Source organism: Gymnodraco acuticeps, unplaced genomic scaffold, assembly GCF_902827175.1.
Source record: "Gymnodraco acuticeps unplaced genomic scaffold, fGymAcu1.1, whole genome shotgun sequence".
In the NCBI taxonomy this organism is placed as follows: Eukaryota; Metazoa; Chordata; class Actinopteri; order Perciformes; family Bathydraconidae; genus Gymnodraco; species Gymnodraco acuticeps.
The window spans coordinates 144,466-158,150 of NW_022990871.1; the positions used below are offsets into that span (position 1 = coordinate 144,466).

At 41.9% G+C, this 13,685-nt stretch overlaps 1 protein-coding gene across 4 annotated transcripts in view; it reads right to left on the minus strand.

Annotated features, from left to right (window-relative positions):
- usp28 (ubiquitin specific peptidase 28) overlaps positions 1-13,685 on the minus strand; it is an 89,030-nt gene that overhangs the window by 40,920 nt on the left and 34,425 nt on the right. Inside the window, exons 1-5 of one of the 4 annotated variants that reach the window (XM_034233350.1) lie at positions 12,040-12,209; positions 7,481-7,555; positions 6,757-6,871; positions 6,441-6,528; positions 1,820-1,982 (exon numbers count right to left, since the gene is read on the minus strand). In XM_034233350.1, the coding sequence (XP_034089241.1) occupies positions 1,820-1,982; positions 6,441-6,528; positions 6,757-6,871; positions 7,481-7,555; positions 12,040-12,084 (486 nt within the window). In that variant the 5' untranslated portion in view covers positions 12,085-12,209. Of the gene's footprint in view, positions 1-1,819; positions 1,983-6,440; positions 6,529-6,756; positions 6,872-7,480; positions 7,559-12,039; positions 12,210-13,685 lie in introns of those variants that run through there. The other 3 variants (XM_034233349.1, XM_034233352.1, XM_034233351.1) reach the window with 3 other exon arrangements.

The following is a 13,685-nucleotide window of genomic DNA, read 5'->3' on the forward strand; positions in this document are numbered from 1 at the left end:
TTTACAGGACGGCCACTCCTAGGGAGAGTAGCAACAGTGCTGAACTTTCTCCATTCATAGACACTTTGTCTTACCGTGGACTGATGAACATCAAGGCTTTTAGAGATACTTTTGTAACCCTTTCCAGCTTTATGCAAGTCAACAATTCTTAATCGTAGGTCTTCTGAGAGCTCTTTTGTGCGAGGCATGGTTCACATTTGGCAATGCTTCTTAAGAATAGCAAATTCAAAACTGGTGTGTATTTTTTATAGGGCAGGGCAGCTTTAACCAACACCTCCAATCTCGTCTCATTGATTGGACTCCAGGTTGGCTGACTCCTGACTCCAATTAGCTCTTGAAGAAGTCTTTAGCCTAGGGGTTCACACCCTGCACTGTGAATGTTTACATGGTGTGCTCAATAAAAACATGAAAACATATAATTGTTTGTGTGGTATTAGTTGAAGCAGACTGTGTTTGTCTATTGTTGTGACTTAGATGAAGATCAGAACACATGTTATGACCAACTTATGCAGAAATCCAGGTCATTCCAAAGGGTTCACATACTTTTTCTTGCAACTGTATATGTAACGCTCCTGTGTTGGCAGCTCCACAGTGGGAGAAACCAGTAAAACTTGAAGTGGATGCAAGTTACGTCGGTGCAGGGGCGGTGCTGTTGCAGCCTGATGATTTGGGTGTGGATAAGCCAGTTTGTTTCTTTTCACAAAAGTTGACCAATCAGCTGAACTATTCAGTGATTGAGAAGGAAACGCTAGCCTTGATTTTGGCGTTGCAGCACTTCAGTGTGTATGTTGGCTCGGTACCGGTTGTGGTCTTTACGGATCACAACCCGTTAACCTTTCTCAGTTCTCTACAGTGCCCTAACCAAAGGCTGATGCGCTGGGCCCTGATGCTCCAGTCCTATCATTTGGACATTCACCATATCAAGGGGAGGGACAATGTGGTGGCGGATGCACTGTCTCGGCCCCCGGTGAGTAATGTCCTGTTGTTTTTTCTCTTTTAGTTGAAAAAAACAAACAAAGACTTATTTTTTGTTTGTTTTTTTCGTTATTGTGGGCACTATGTTCTTGGTAAAGTGATTAATTTAGGTGCCAGGGTTCCCTGACTTTATGGGGGGGGGGCCTGTGAGTGTGCAGGTGTGTTGCAGGTCCTGCGATGGGGGTGGAGCTGAGGAGACAATCAGCATGACTGGGGACACCTGGCCGGAGCCGAGGTGCTGCTTAAGCCCAGCTGCCGGAGTCACATGGCCTTCGTGACTCTCTCCAAGCCCGCTGCAGGAAGACTCTCGCCGGGATCCTTTCCCCTCGCCCATCCTTTCCCCTCGCCCATCCTCTCATATTCTTGGTGTTGTTTTGGAATTGCCACAATAAATGTTTTTATGAACCACAGCTTCCGGTCTTCCAAGACCCGACCGGACAAAAAGACGTGTTGCTGGCACTAAACACACTACCAATAGAAATACATTGCTTTTAAAATCGCTCTGTGTGACACGAAACAAATGCAAAAATCGGGTTGGTGAACACGAATCAATAGAATAAATTAATTTCGTGACTGTAACACGAAATGCCGTGAGACTGGGTTGGATAATAGCTAGTTCAGCATACTTTTATTGGTGCCAATTTCTAGTATAGGCTGTTTTCTTCGATGCTCTTACATAATGTCTTTCCTAAAAGCTGACGTCTAAGTAATAATGTGTATTTGTATATGTATCCCCTACTTATGTCTGTTCTCCTGCTGCAACAACAACCTTATTTCCCCTCGGAGGATCATTAAAAGCTTATCTAATCTGGCGTTCATCATGTTTCTGCTGTGAGGCTCTCACCTGGATGACGGCGCTGAACCAGCAGGTGTTCCCCACGTTTCTGATGCCCACGGGCCACTCGTCCTGCCGGATCCACTCTGCCGGATTGCACATGTCACTCTGAGCTTCACTCCTCTTCCTCTTCATCCTCGCTGCGCTCTCCTCAGCGCTGGCCTCCAGAGCCCTGCAGGAACATTAAGAAATACAGTCAGACACATGTAGAGGACTGTTACGTGCCGTAGTGTTTGTGTGGTCGTGTGTGTGTTTTTCTCTCTCTCCCTCTGACTCCCCAGGTGCAGCCTGATTGTCCCCAGGTGCAGCCTCTCCCCAGGTGTTCCTAATTCCTAATCAGGGCCTCCATATAGGACAGGAGGAAGATTGCTGTCTCTCTCTCCCCCCTTCTCCCCGGGCTGGATGTGTGCAGCATGGTGTCCATGTCTCCAGCATATAGTTTTGTAGCTAGAGTTGTTTTGCAAGTTGGCTGGTGAGCCGTGTTCATGTTTGTTCATTAAACGACTGGATCGTTACTCAGAGATCGGTTTAATCTCCTTTTTGTCGTGCTTGGTCATCCTGGTGTGTTGTTACTTCCCTTTGTACCCCCTAGATTTAGAAGGGAACGTAACATGGGGGCTCGTCCAATCTTTCAGAAAAAGAGTGAGTATTTGTTTGTAGTTTAGTAGCATTGACTTCCTCAGTTTAGACAGGGGAGTGTCTAGCTGGGCTGAATCAGTCCTTCCTTCAGGCACTCATTTTTTATTTTCGGGGTAATCCTGCGTGGGGATTTATTCCCTGGTGGGGGCAGGCGATTCAGGGTTTCGGCCGCTGATGTTTGCCTTTTTAAAGTCGCCTCGAGCCCGGCACGCCCCAGAAGATAGTTAGGTAAGTTTGGTAGGCAGGATCTGGGGAAGTTAATAATATAAAAAAAATAATAATATATATATTTATAAGTAGCCGTTGCTAAGGATGGCTTTTGTGTTGGAGCAGTTTGTGGCCAGTCCTACTGTGGGTCAGCTAGACTGCTGTAGGAAGGTTGATTTGCGGTTAGTTGCTGACCATTATCACGTTTCTGTCTCCTCTGCTCTTGTTAAAAGTGAACTCAAGGCTACTTTGCTAACTGGACTAGTTGAACAGGGGGTTTTGAGTCGGCCTACTTTAGTGGAATCTCCTGGCACGGTGGCCGGGGCTGTAGCAGCAGTATCTCATGGTGGAGGCCGCATTGGTGTTACTCCTGGTGTTCAGAGTGCTACGGAACGGGCAAAACTTTTCACCACACCTCAGTTTGGCTCGTTCTCGGCAGGATCCTCACCTACGGGGTCTAAATTAGATGCTAGGGTAAAAATGCGTATGGCTCGTCTCCAGTGTGAGAGGGAGGAGCGTGATAGGGATTTTCAGCTCAGGAGGGAGCTGGAGATCAGGAAGCTGGAGCTGGAGATCAGGAAGCAGGAGCTGGAGATCAGGAAGCAGGAGCTGGAGATCAGGAAGCTGGAGCTGGAGATCAGGAAGCAGGAGCTGGAGATCAGGAAGCAGGAGCTGGAGGCAGACACTGCTGTCCGGATGCGTCAGCTAGAGCTCCAAGCAGCTGTGGTGGGTGATTCTGCAGTTACACCTTCTGGTCCTGCTGCCTCCTTTGACGTGAGCAGGCATATTTCTTTGGTCCCTGTGTTTCGTGAATCAGAGGTCGATGTCTATATTGGTGCATTTGAGCGCATTGCTGCTGCCCTGCACTGGCCAGAAGATGTGTGGGCTATTCTTTTACAGTGCAAGCTCGTCGGCAAGGCTCAAGAGGCTTGCTCTTCTCTTTCTGTCGAGGATAGTTTGGTGTATGACAATGTGAAAGGTGCTATTCTCAGGGCATATGAGCTAGTGCCTGAGGCCTACAGGCAGCGTTTTCGCGGCCTGAAGAAAACTTCTGGCCAAACGTACGTGGACTTCGCGAGGGAGAAGAAAGCCCTCTTTGACAGGTGGTGTAGAGCGTGTAAAGCTGATGACATTGCTTCAGTGTGCGAGCTAATGATGTTAGAGGAGTTTAAACACTGTGTACCGGAGCGTACGGTAGTCTATCTGAATGAGCAGAAAGTGACTACCCTTCAGCAGGCTGCCATTATGGCAGACGAGTTTGCGCTGATACACAAGAGTGTTTTTTTTCAGCGTGATCCTCCTCAGCGGGAAACTTATCGTAGAGCTCCTGACAATTACGTTCCCGGTGCCAGTGTTCCATTGTTAGGTCCCAGGATAAACAGAGCTTGTCATTTTTGTCTGGACCCAGGTCATATGATAGCAGACAGTGGATGGCAAGCGCCCAGAAGGGGTTGGGTTTGGTTACAACAGTGTGTCCTAGTGGACGGGCCACTGTTAACAAAGGGCCTGATGAGTGTTTGAAACCGTTCATCTCTACTGCCTTTGTCTCTCTGTCAGGAAAGGTGGAGGACCAGCAGTAGGTCACGGTGTTGCGAGACAGTGGTGGCTCACAGTCATTCATCCTTGGCGGTGCCCTGCCCCTGAGTGCTGAGTCTGCCTGTGATGCGGATATGGTGGTGAGAGGTATTGAAATGGGTTCTGTGCCCGCACATCTTCACAATGTCCATGTCTAGTCTGAACTGGCTACTGGTTTCTTTCCAGTTGCTGTGCTCCCCAAATTTCCTGTCGACGGTGTGGATGTCATAATGGGTAATGATATAGCCGGGAGTAAAGTATATCCTCAGGGCAGTTATCCTCACCGTAGGGCTCGTAACAGACGTGTCACACGTGCTCAGTATGTTTCTCTCCCAGGTCCCGACACTAAGAGATTGTGTTTCTTTTGTCTTGACCCTGGTCATTTAGTGGCGGAGTGTGTGGCTTGGAAGCAGCAGGTAGCAGCTTCCAAGCATCCAATAGTATGCTGGTGAACTAGGTAATGAGTGTTGTTGGTAACTGTGACCAAACACTTGTTTGGTTTTATGGGGGGGGAAGTGTTACGTGCCGTAGTGTTTGTGTGGTCGTGTGTGTGTTTTTCTCTCTCTCCCTCTGACTCCCCAGGTGCAGCCTGATTGTCCCCAGGTGCAGCCTCTCCCCAGGTGCTCCTAATTCCTAATCAGGGCCTCCATATAGGACAGGAGGAAGGTTGCTGTCTCTATCTCCCCCCTTCTCCCCGGGCTGGATGTGTGCAGCGTGGTGTCCATGTCTCCAGCATATCGTTTTGTAGCTAGAGTTGTTTTGCAAGTTGGCTGGTGAGCCGTGTTCATGTTTGTTCATTAAACGACTGGATCGTTACTCAGAGATCGGTTTTCTCTCCTTTTTGTCGTGCTTGGTCATCCTGGTGTGTTGTTACTTCCCTTTGTACCCCCTAGATTTAGAAGGGAACGTAACATGGACATATAGTTAGACTCTCTGCTCTGTGTAAATAATAAACAACATATAATACTGTAAGGGAAACTTCTGCAGCAATGGAGAGTCAGGACTCAGAGAGACACGAGGAGAGTTGGAGCTTTGATGTCAAACAATGATAGTTTATTGCAAGGATACGGCCGGAGAATTCATATCACAAGTCACAGCAGCAAAAGGTTCTGACTGCACGGGTGGGTTGTCATGTCAATTCTGCCCAGCCTATCTCTCGATAGACCTTTTAACTAGTTTACAGAGAGTTAATAAACATATTGGGGGAGGCGTAAACATCTCTGGAGCTTAGAAAGCCAGCGTTCCCACAGCCGTAAACCATTTTGTGACCGAGAGTTGAACTGGTTTATCAAGATAGCTGGAGCCTCCCATTCCTTAAGAGAGATAACAGAGCCAGGGTTTGGTCGTAAACCTCAACAGGCAATAAGGTTAAATATCTTAGGAGTGAAGGTTCGTCCACACAGCAGCTTTAAACAAATCTTCCAACGCTTCCAACGCTTCTCTGCCCATTGACTTTGAATGGAGATGACGTCACTTTGCCTCGCTTTTCGCCGAACTGCATTGTGGGGGAGCGAAGCGAAGATTTCCAGGATTTTCAGGATTCAAAAGTTGAGCAATGTTCTACTTTTGAAGCTGAGCTGGAAGCGTCAGCCAATCAAATCCCGTTTATGCAAATCTGACAGTAGAAGCGCTAGCCAATCAAACCGCGTGCAAGCTGGGAGAGCCAGACCGCAGTTCATTTCCTCATATTCCAAACGAGAAATTACGGTAGCAAATCACCCGGTTCTTTACGACCAGAACTATTAACGGGATACAAACCGGAGGAACCAGGCATGGAGGGAGGTGGCAGAGACAGTGGGTGAAACTGGTAGGTTTTCGCCTGTTTGGGGAGTTTATATATATATATATATATATTGCTCGCATAAAATCCCCGGGGTTTTTTGCTTTGTATGTCGGGGGCGGGAGATTCATGTGATTGGTTGTTGGTCGCGTTGCTCGCAAAAAATCCCCAAGCTTTCAGACTCGCCCAGCTCCAAGATTTTCAAGATTTTTGAAAAGCTGCTGTGTGGACGTACCGTAAGCAAGAATTATTCCCTCACAAATACAAGCGCAGTCAAGTGGAACCTAGTAACCTGCTTCATGTCAGACTCAATCAATAGCCTGTAGGAAAATAGAGCATTGTAGCTGCTAGGCCAAAAAAACTCAGTGTCCACATCGACTGTTTTCATTCAAATAAAAGTAGTAAGAAAATAAAAACACATGTATATACCTGTTGAACTCTCTCTCCTCCTCCTGGACATTCTGGGACTCCTGCAGGCTGAGCTCTATGGCCGTCTGCAGCTCATCTTTAGGAAGTCCTGAAGAAACACACAATAATAAGTAAGAACAGTACTTGAGTAAATCTACCAAGTTACCTTCGACTATTGCCATCTCTCACACATTTACTTCTGACCCTCCATAGTGATTACTCCATATATTGTCAATCAGGAGACACTGACTCACATGTATTCAATGCTCTGCACTCAAATATAGCGCTTTTCTAATCCAATCTAATATCGTGCACACTTGTTTAGTTCCCAGCGTACCTTTCTGTTTGTCCCAGGCCTCTGCAGACGGCTCTGGGGGATCTTCAGGATCCTGGAGCTCTGCAGGCTGATTGGTCAGCAGCCCGACTGCATGGCCGATGTCCCCCTGGCTGGCCTGAGAGACGAGAGATCAGGGCAGAACATCTTTTAATATGGTTATATAAATATGTCTTTTATTCTAATATAGTGCACATAGTGCCCAATTTTCCTGTGGGATTAATAACGTATTTTTGATTGATTGATGAATGATTCCACTCAGGAAAAGTTATTTCAGTCAGTCTTCATTTTCTGTGAAAGATCCCCTATTACACTGTTTTTCACCAATATATTATAGGTCTCAGATATATACAGTAGTGCGTATTTAAATGAGCTGAGTGGACCCCTTTAAGCTGTGGTAAAATAGGCAAGGCAAGTTTATTTATATAGCAGCTTTCAACACAAGGCAATTCAAAGTGCTTTACAAAAAACGAAAGACATTAAGAAAATGGCATTTAAAATCAGTCATTAAGAAAATAGAAATACTTTCATAATATTAGTACTTAAGTGCTGTGATCGATTTAAATGTAACAAAGTGCTTTGCTTATAAAGTGTACTTAAATACAGTTTTGACATTTAATGAATATTTCCTTTCTATCCTTCCTTACGCTTCTAATCCTCTTAATTTCAGAGGGTTGGGGTGAGATGATGAAAGGATAAAAGCTCATGATAGTTTTTAGGGTCTTACATTGAGGGCTTTGCAGAGGATCTGAGAGTCCTGGATGCCGGTGATCTCCCTCAGCTGCTTCATCAGGATTTCGCTCTGCTGAGGACACACAGCAAATAAAGAAATAGTCAAGCTTGAGACGGGAAGTTTGGGTTATTGAAAAAGAAGGAAAACTTGCCCCCAACTGGCTATACTTTGGGTACAGTTAAGGGCTGTGAAATATATCAATATTACATTGTGATCATTTCCTTTATTTAAAGGATGCATTGCAGGGAAGTGATGTAATTTTCTGAAATTACCAATATTTATATTATTTGCCTTTACCCACTAAGCCATGATATATAAAATGATAATGATTATATCTCAAAAATATCAATGTGAAACTATTTTGTGAAATGACAAATAGTCAACCCTACAATATCGTCGGAATATAAATATTGAGGTATTCAGAAATATTTTTGATATATTAATTTCCACATATAGCCAAGCCTAAGTACATTATTGGTGTAACAGGAATAGGCAAATCATAATATTGTAGGTTTTGCAATTTAGCTAATTTCCTACCACTTCTTCCACATAGAAAGCAAATATATTTATTTAAAATGATTCGTTTCTAACCGAGATTGCTCCATCTACATTACATTTAGCTGAATTATACACATTCAGAACAGCAAGAATACTTCAAGTACATCAGCTTCAAATAATCCATGAGTCATGTTCTGCTGTTGGGAACATGCTTCCCCCATGAAGATAATGGTGGGCCTCACCATTAACGTGTGACGCAGAACACACGGGCTATAAATGGATCTGAAGGACAAATGCCAGCCTGCATGCCTGTGTCCATGAGGCAGTTTGAACAGGACAATGACTGAATGAATTTAGTGGCTTCAAATCATTAAAGAAGTAGATTGACTTTTCATAATGTGCTTGTTCACTTTCTTCCCAAAACGTTACACAAGAGGAACATACTGATTTAGGTGCTGTTTACACGGGAACGAAACGGGTTGTATCTGCTACTTTTCTCTTTCGTATAGCCCGTTCGTTCACACGAGGCCGTAACGGAACCGCGGAAACGGACCCCTAAAACGATAACGGGTCCCAAGGTGGATAGATCTGTGGACGGAACGCTGTGGGGGGCCAAACGTCTCAGTGTGTATGTTCTATACGATCATTTTCCTGATAAAGATGAAGCCATAGCCCCGCCTCTCCCCACCTCTGCTGCTCACAGCTGTAGCGTGGTCAGTAGCTACTGCTACTGCTACTGACCATGCTACAGATGTTAGTACAAAATCTACAGCTCCTCTACCACAACCATCAGCAACAAGTGGACATGGAGAACTACATGAATTACATGTTGCTAAATCCACCGCGGAGAATAAACAGAAGGGCAACCATGGCAACCATGCTCGGGGGTCTTCTTCGCTGCTTTTAGTGTATTTTGTGGCGGAAGTACAGCGCCACTTACAGGCCCGGCATATGTACTACAGCGTCTCCAGCGGGTCGAGTGGTCTCGTGTGGACGGACACGTTTATTGAGCCGTTACCGTGTGAACGGAATACTTTTTTGATATGGAATCGGTTTGTTTACGTTTCGGTGTAAATGGGGTCTTAAGCTATAGGAAAAGTCAAGTACATAACCCGCAATTAAAATGGCAAATATTCATATTTACTCTTCAGAGGTGATGATTGGTCGATCTAGTGTTTTCAGTATTTCCTCAAAGCTAAGCTAACAAGCTTCATATTTACACTGACGAACAGGAAGTATTCATGATCCTTTACTGAAGTAAAAGTACTAATACAACACTGTCAAAAATAATCTGGTACAAGTACATTTAATGCATTGAAATTGTTATTTAGGTAAAAGGTAAACGATTCCAATTAATTGTATTTTAAATAGCTGTCCAATAAAGTGTTGGCTACTTTGATTCAAAACCAAACTAAATATTTGATAAGCTATCAAAATGTCATAATTTAAAGAGTTTTTATGAAGAATTCTCAATTTGTTAATTAACTAATGCTGTAAGATAAGTAAAAAGTACAATATCACTCTGAATTGTAGTGGAGTGAAGTATAAAGTGCCATGAAGAGACAAATACTCAAGTAAGTTCAAGTTTACACAGTACAATGCTTGAGTAAATGTACTTCCACCACTGCATATTTCCCTAACTGTTCCATAAATGCAGTGTTTGAAGACTTGAATATCAATGAATTGTCACCTAGTGCTGAGAGACACGTAAAATAAACTACTTGATATGATGATATACATTATTAATCCCCGTGGGGAAATTGTTTCTCTGCATTTGACCCATCCTAGTGTTAGGAGCAGTGTGCTGCCATTTTGAATAGCGCCCGGGGAGCAGTGTGGGGAACGGTGCCTTGCTCAGGGACACCTCGGTAGCACTTGGTCTTGCCGTGACTTGAACTGGTGACCTTCCAGTTACCAAGCCAAGTCCCTATCGACTTCGCCACCACCGCCCCCGGTCAACCTACTGTGCCCTTTAAAACAACACAACAAATATACTAAGGAAACCAGTTGTGTGCAACATGAAGACATTTGTAAACACACACTCAGAAAGGCCGTCATATGTTTTGACTTCATAGGCATCATGAGTATAGCAATAACACAAGTCTGCTGAGTGAGAGGCGCTATATAAAGCCTGCTGTACCCCCCCCCCCCACACACACACACACATACCATGTATACACCACTTCAGGGGACATTACATTGACTTACATGCATTTCCTGGAGACTTATCCTAACCTTAACCATAACCAACACATGCCTAACCCTTAACCTTAACCTTACCCTTACCCTTACCCTAATCCTAATCCTAAACCTAACCAAGTCTTCACCCTAAAATTAATGATTCCCCTCATGGGGACCTCCAATTTGTCCCCATAAGGGAAGCCAGTCTCCACACGTGACTATGTAAACAGATTTAGGTCCCCACAAGTATAGTAATGCTAGACCACACACACACACACACAGGCTGAGCAGACTTATATGGAGTCGGGGGGCTATCTGAGACCCTCTTGGTTAGCCTCTATTTTGGGCCGCTGACATGGATAGCACAGGCTCTGTTTATCATTCCACTCACCATGCCACCAGACCCGAGTGACAAAGGCACTGGGTCTCTCTCTCTCTCGCACTCAAACGGACACACACTCGGACACACACATCATACAAACAGTAAAACAATAACAAATGTTATTCTGTTGAGTCATTAGTACATTAAATCATTTGGCTTAATATACTAATATGATTATTATAAAGGCTTATTGATAAAGATACTTTTGTGGATGGCTAAAGAGCAAAATGATTATATTATATTGTTATTATATAATTATTATAGTATAGGCTAATTGTCAAACTATATCCTCTTTTTGATTGTTAGAAGTCAAAAATAAAAAGCTTTTATGTTTGTTATACAGCTATGAAGTGTCCTTTAAAATAAGCAACTGACGACATAACCCTTAGGATGTTAACATTGACTTCAGCATATGTTTATTATATTAACTGGAATAGTTAGCTTTTTAAAAAACAAACGTCAGAAATTCAGCGAGCAAATATGCAGCCAAAAACTAGCTTATAAATTACCTGCTAGCTAGCTTACTAGCAACACTTATGAAATAAGATGTTAATAAAATACGATCTTGTCTAAATATTATATTAAAATCAGACTTAAGATGTGAAGCTTTTTATCATTTGTTTACTATAGTAACTGGATAATAAATAGGCATCCTTTTTTTAGATAAATGAACCAAATGGCAGTAAGTTAGCGAGCTAACACGCAGCTAAGAAGCTAAAGGAATATGAACTGCGAGCTCGCTAATAACAAACAAATACGATTTAATTGAAATCATGTTAAGTGTATTTTATATGTACTTAATTCAAATCTAGTCTAGTCAGAATATTAGGATTTGATTTTAGATGTATATTAAATGTTATTGTCACAGTTCAATCATCAAACCAGAAATTGAAAAGATGAAGAAAGTGATTGAGTTTTCAGTAAATTCACATAAACAATGTTAAAGTAAAAATAAATAAATGCATAATATGAATACATAATGTGCACATATAGAAGCACATGTATATTAGTTGCAAGGTTTAGGCATATTAAATACATGTTGTAATGAATATGAAATAAAGTACAATGTTATGATAATGTTTAAAGGTGTTTTTTAGTAGTGTGAATATCAAATAATTTGGAAGATAACTTTAAAAGTGGGCATTTTAGTTAAGCCTACAGGATTTAGACCCTAGTTTAGAAGCTACAAAAATAAGCTTTAATACAAGTACTAATACTACAGTCTTAAAAATACTCCATGACATGTAAAAGTCCTAAATTGAACATTTTAAATGAGAAAATGGAAAACTCCACTGAATCTACTTAGTAAGATTCCTGTCTAAATATTATGATGTTTGAAATGTTTGTGTTTTATTAAATTATGTTAAAAGAATCTTTGAGGGTTTTTAGTACAGGTTTGGACCGTTAGTTATACAGTGTGTGGTTTGGACAGGGGTTAGTGTTCACGTTAGTTCCTCGTGTTATATTGTAACGTTAGTTCCTTAATCCTCACCGAGTTTGTTGAGTTCTCTCCATTCTCGATCTGTTCCCCTCTCATTGCAGATTAAATTAAAACTGATTTCCTCCTGTTTTTCAATAAAAACAATTTCTTTGCTTTGAGTCCGAGCGCGAGTCACTGCAACCACTCCATCTGTCAGTCCGCGAGAGCAACCGGCCAGCTGCGCGCGCTCACCTGTCAAAGCACGCGCGTGCACGAAACGGTCGCGACGGACGTGACAGGACAGATTTGACTGTGACACAAGACTTCCGGTTTGTAAATAATGTATTTATAGAGAAGTGCTCTAACAAAGATATATGCAACACAAATAGTAATGTTCATGTCTTTGTATTAAAGTATTTTATTCAATGTTGGAAGTACAATTACTCAAGTATTGTACTAGTAGCCTACTACCACTTTATAATACTTAAAGTGAGTAAAACGTGTTACTCACTATACTAACTTACAGCTTTAATACCTTACAATAAATGATTTGAAAAAAACAAACACACTTTGTCAAATTTAACCCATAAGAACCCGGACCCATTTCTACATTTGGGGAAATTAAGGGGAAACGTAATTTAGACTACATAGACCACCTAGAACACATTTCTGACAAGAAACCCCCTAGTGTGAAATGTCACATTGGGCTTTAATGGTAAAATAACTCTTATTTTTAACTTAATTAATGAGTATGATTTTTTGGTTTAAATTAGTTTGAACATTCTTTGAATTGAAGAATAAGAACATATTAACTAAATATAATTGAATCAGCTAAATTAACTGAGCAGATCATAATAATATTTATAATTGTGCATATATGTCACCCCGGGTTTACTGTGAACGTTTAGGGTTAAAGTCCCAATGATCTGTGTCACAGCGATATTTATCTCATTTGTTTCATATCAATTTGATCAATAAATGTTTCCACAACAGGTTAAATGTAATAAAGGACATGTTATGTAAGCATTTTAATTCTTAAATGGCTTGAATTTGACCTTTAGCAACAACAAAAAAAGCTTTTGAATTGTAGCTAGTTATGTCACATGTCTGGCACATGGACATCTTGGACATGTTGTTATGGGAACACAAAATCACATGACCTGGACCAGGACCCAGCAGACTGTTCAGTGTGTGTCACTGAGGGACTTTCCAGAACATTTAAAGTGCATGTGATACCCGTGTCACGGTGGGTCCTTATGGGTTAAAATGTATGTTGATGTCTTTCAAATGAAATAAAAGACAGAAAAATGTATATTTATTAAGAAGTAAGTTAAATTAAGATTGTGCAATAACAAATAAAATCGAAATATGTATATAAACATAAGAAGTTGAAGTAAAATGTCCAGTAAAAGTCAAATAGAATAGAATAAATACAATTATAATATATTCAGATTCAAAACACTTTATTGTCCATTAAATGTACAAGTAATGGAATTTGTACCGTGGCAAATAAAATAACACTCACAATCCACAATGTCAAATAAAAGGTATTAATGCTGAATTGCGTAGTTTAGAAAGTTTAGATCGTTTGTTGAAACCCCTTTACAATAACAGAGTGAAGTTGAAATGCTCCTCTGTAATGCAGCTACACCTCCAGGGAGTCATTATGGGATGGATCACCTTACCCAGGGAAAATCGATATCAGTGAAACCAAAATG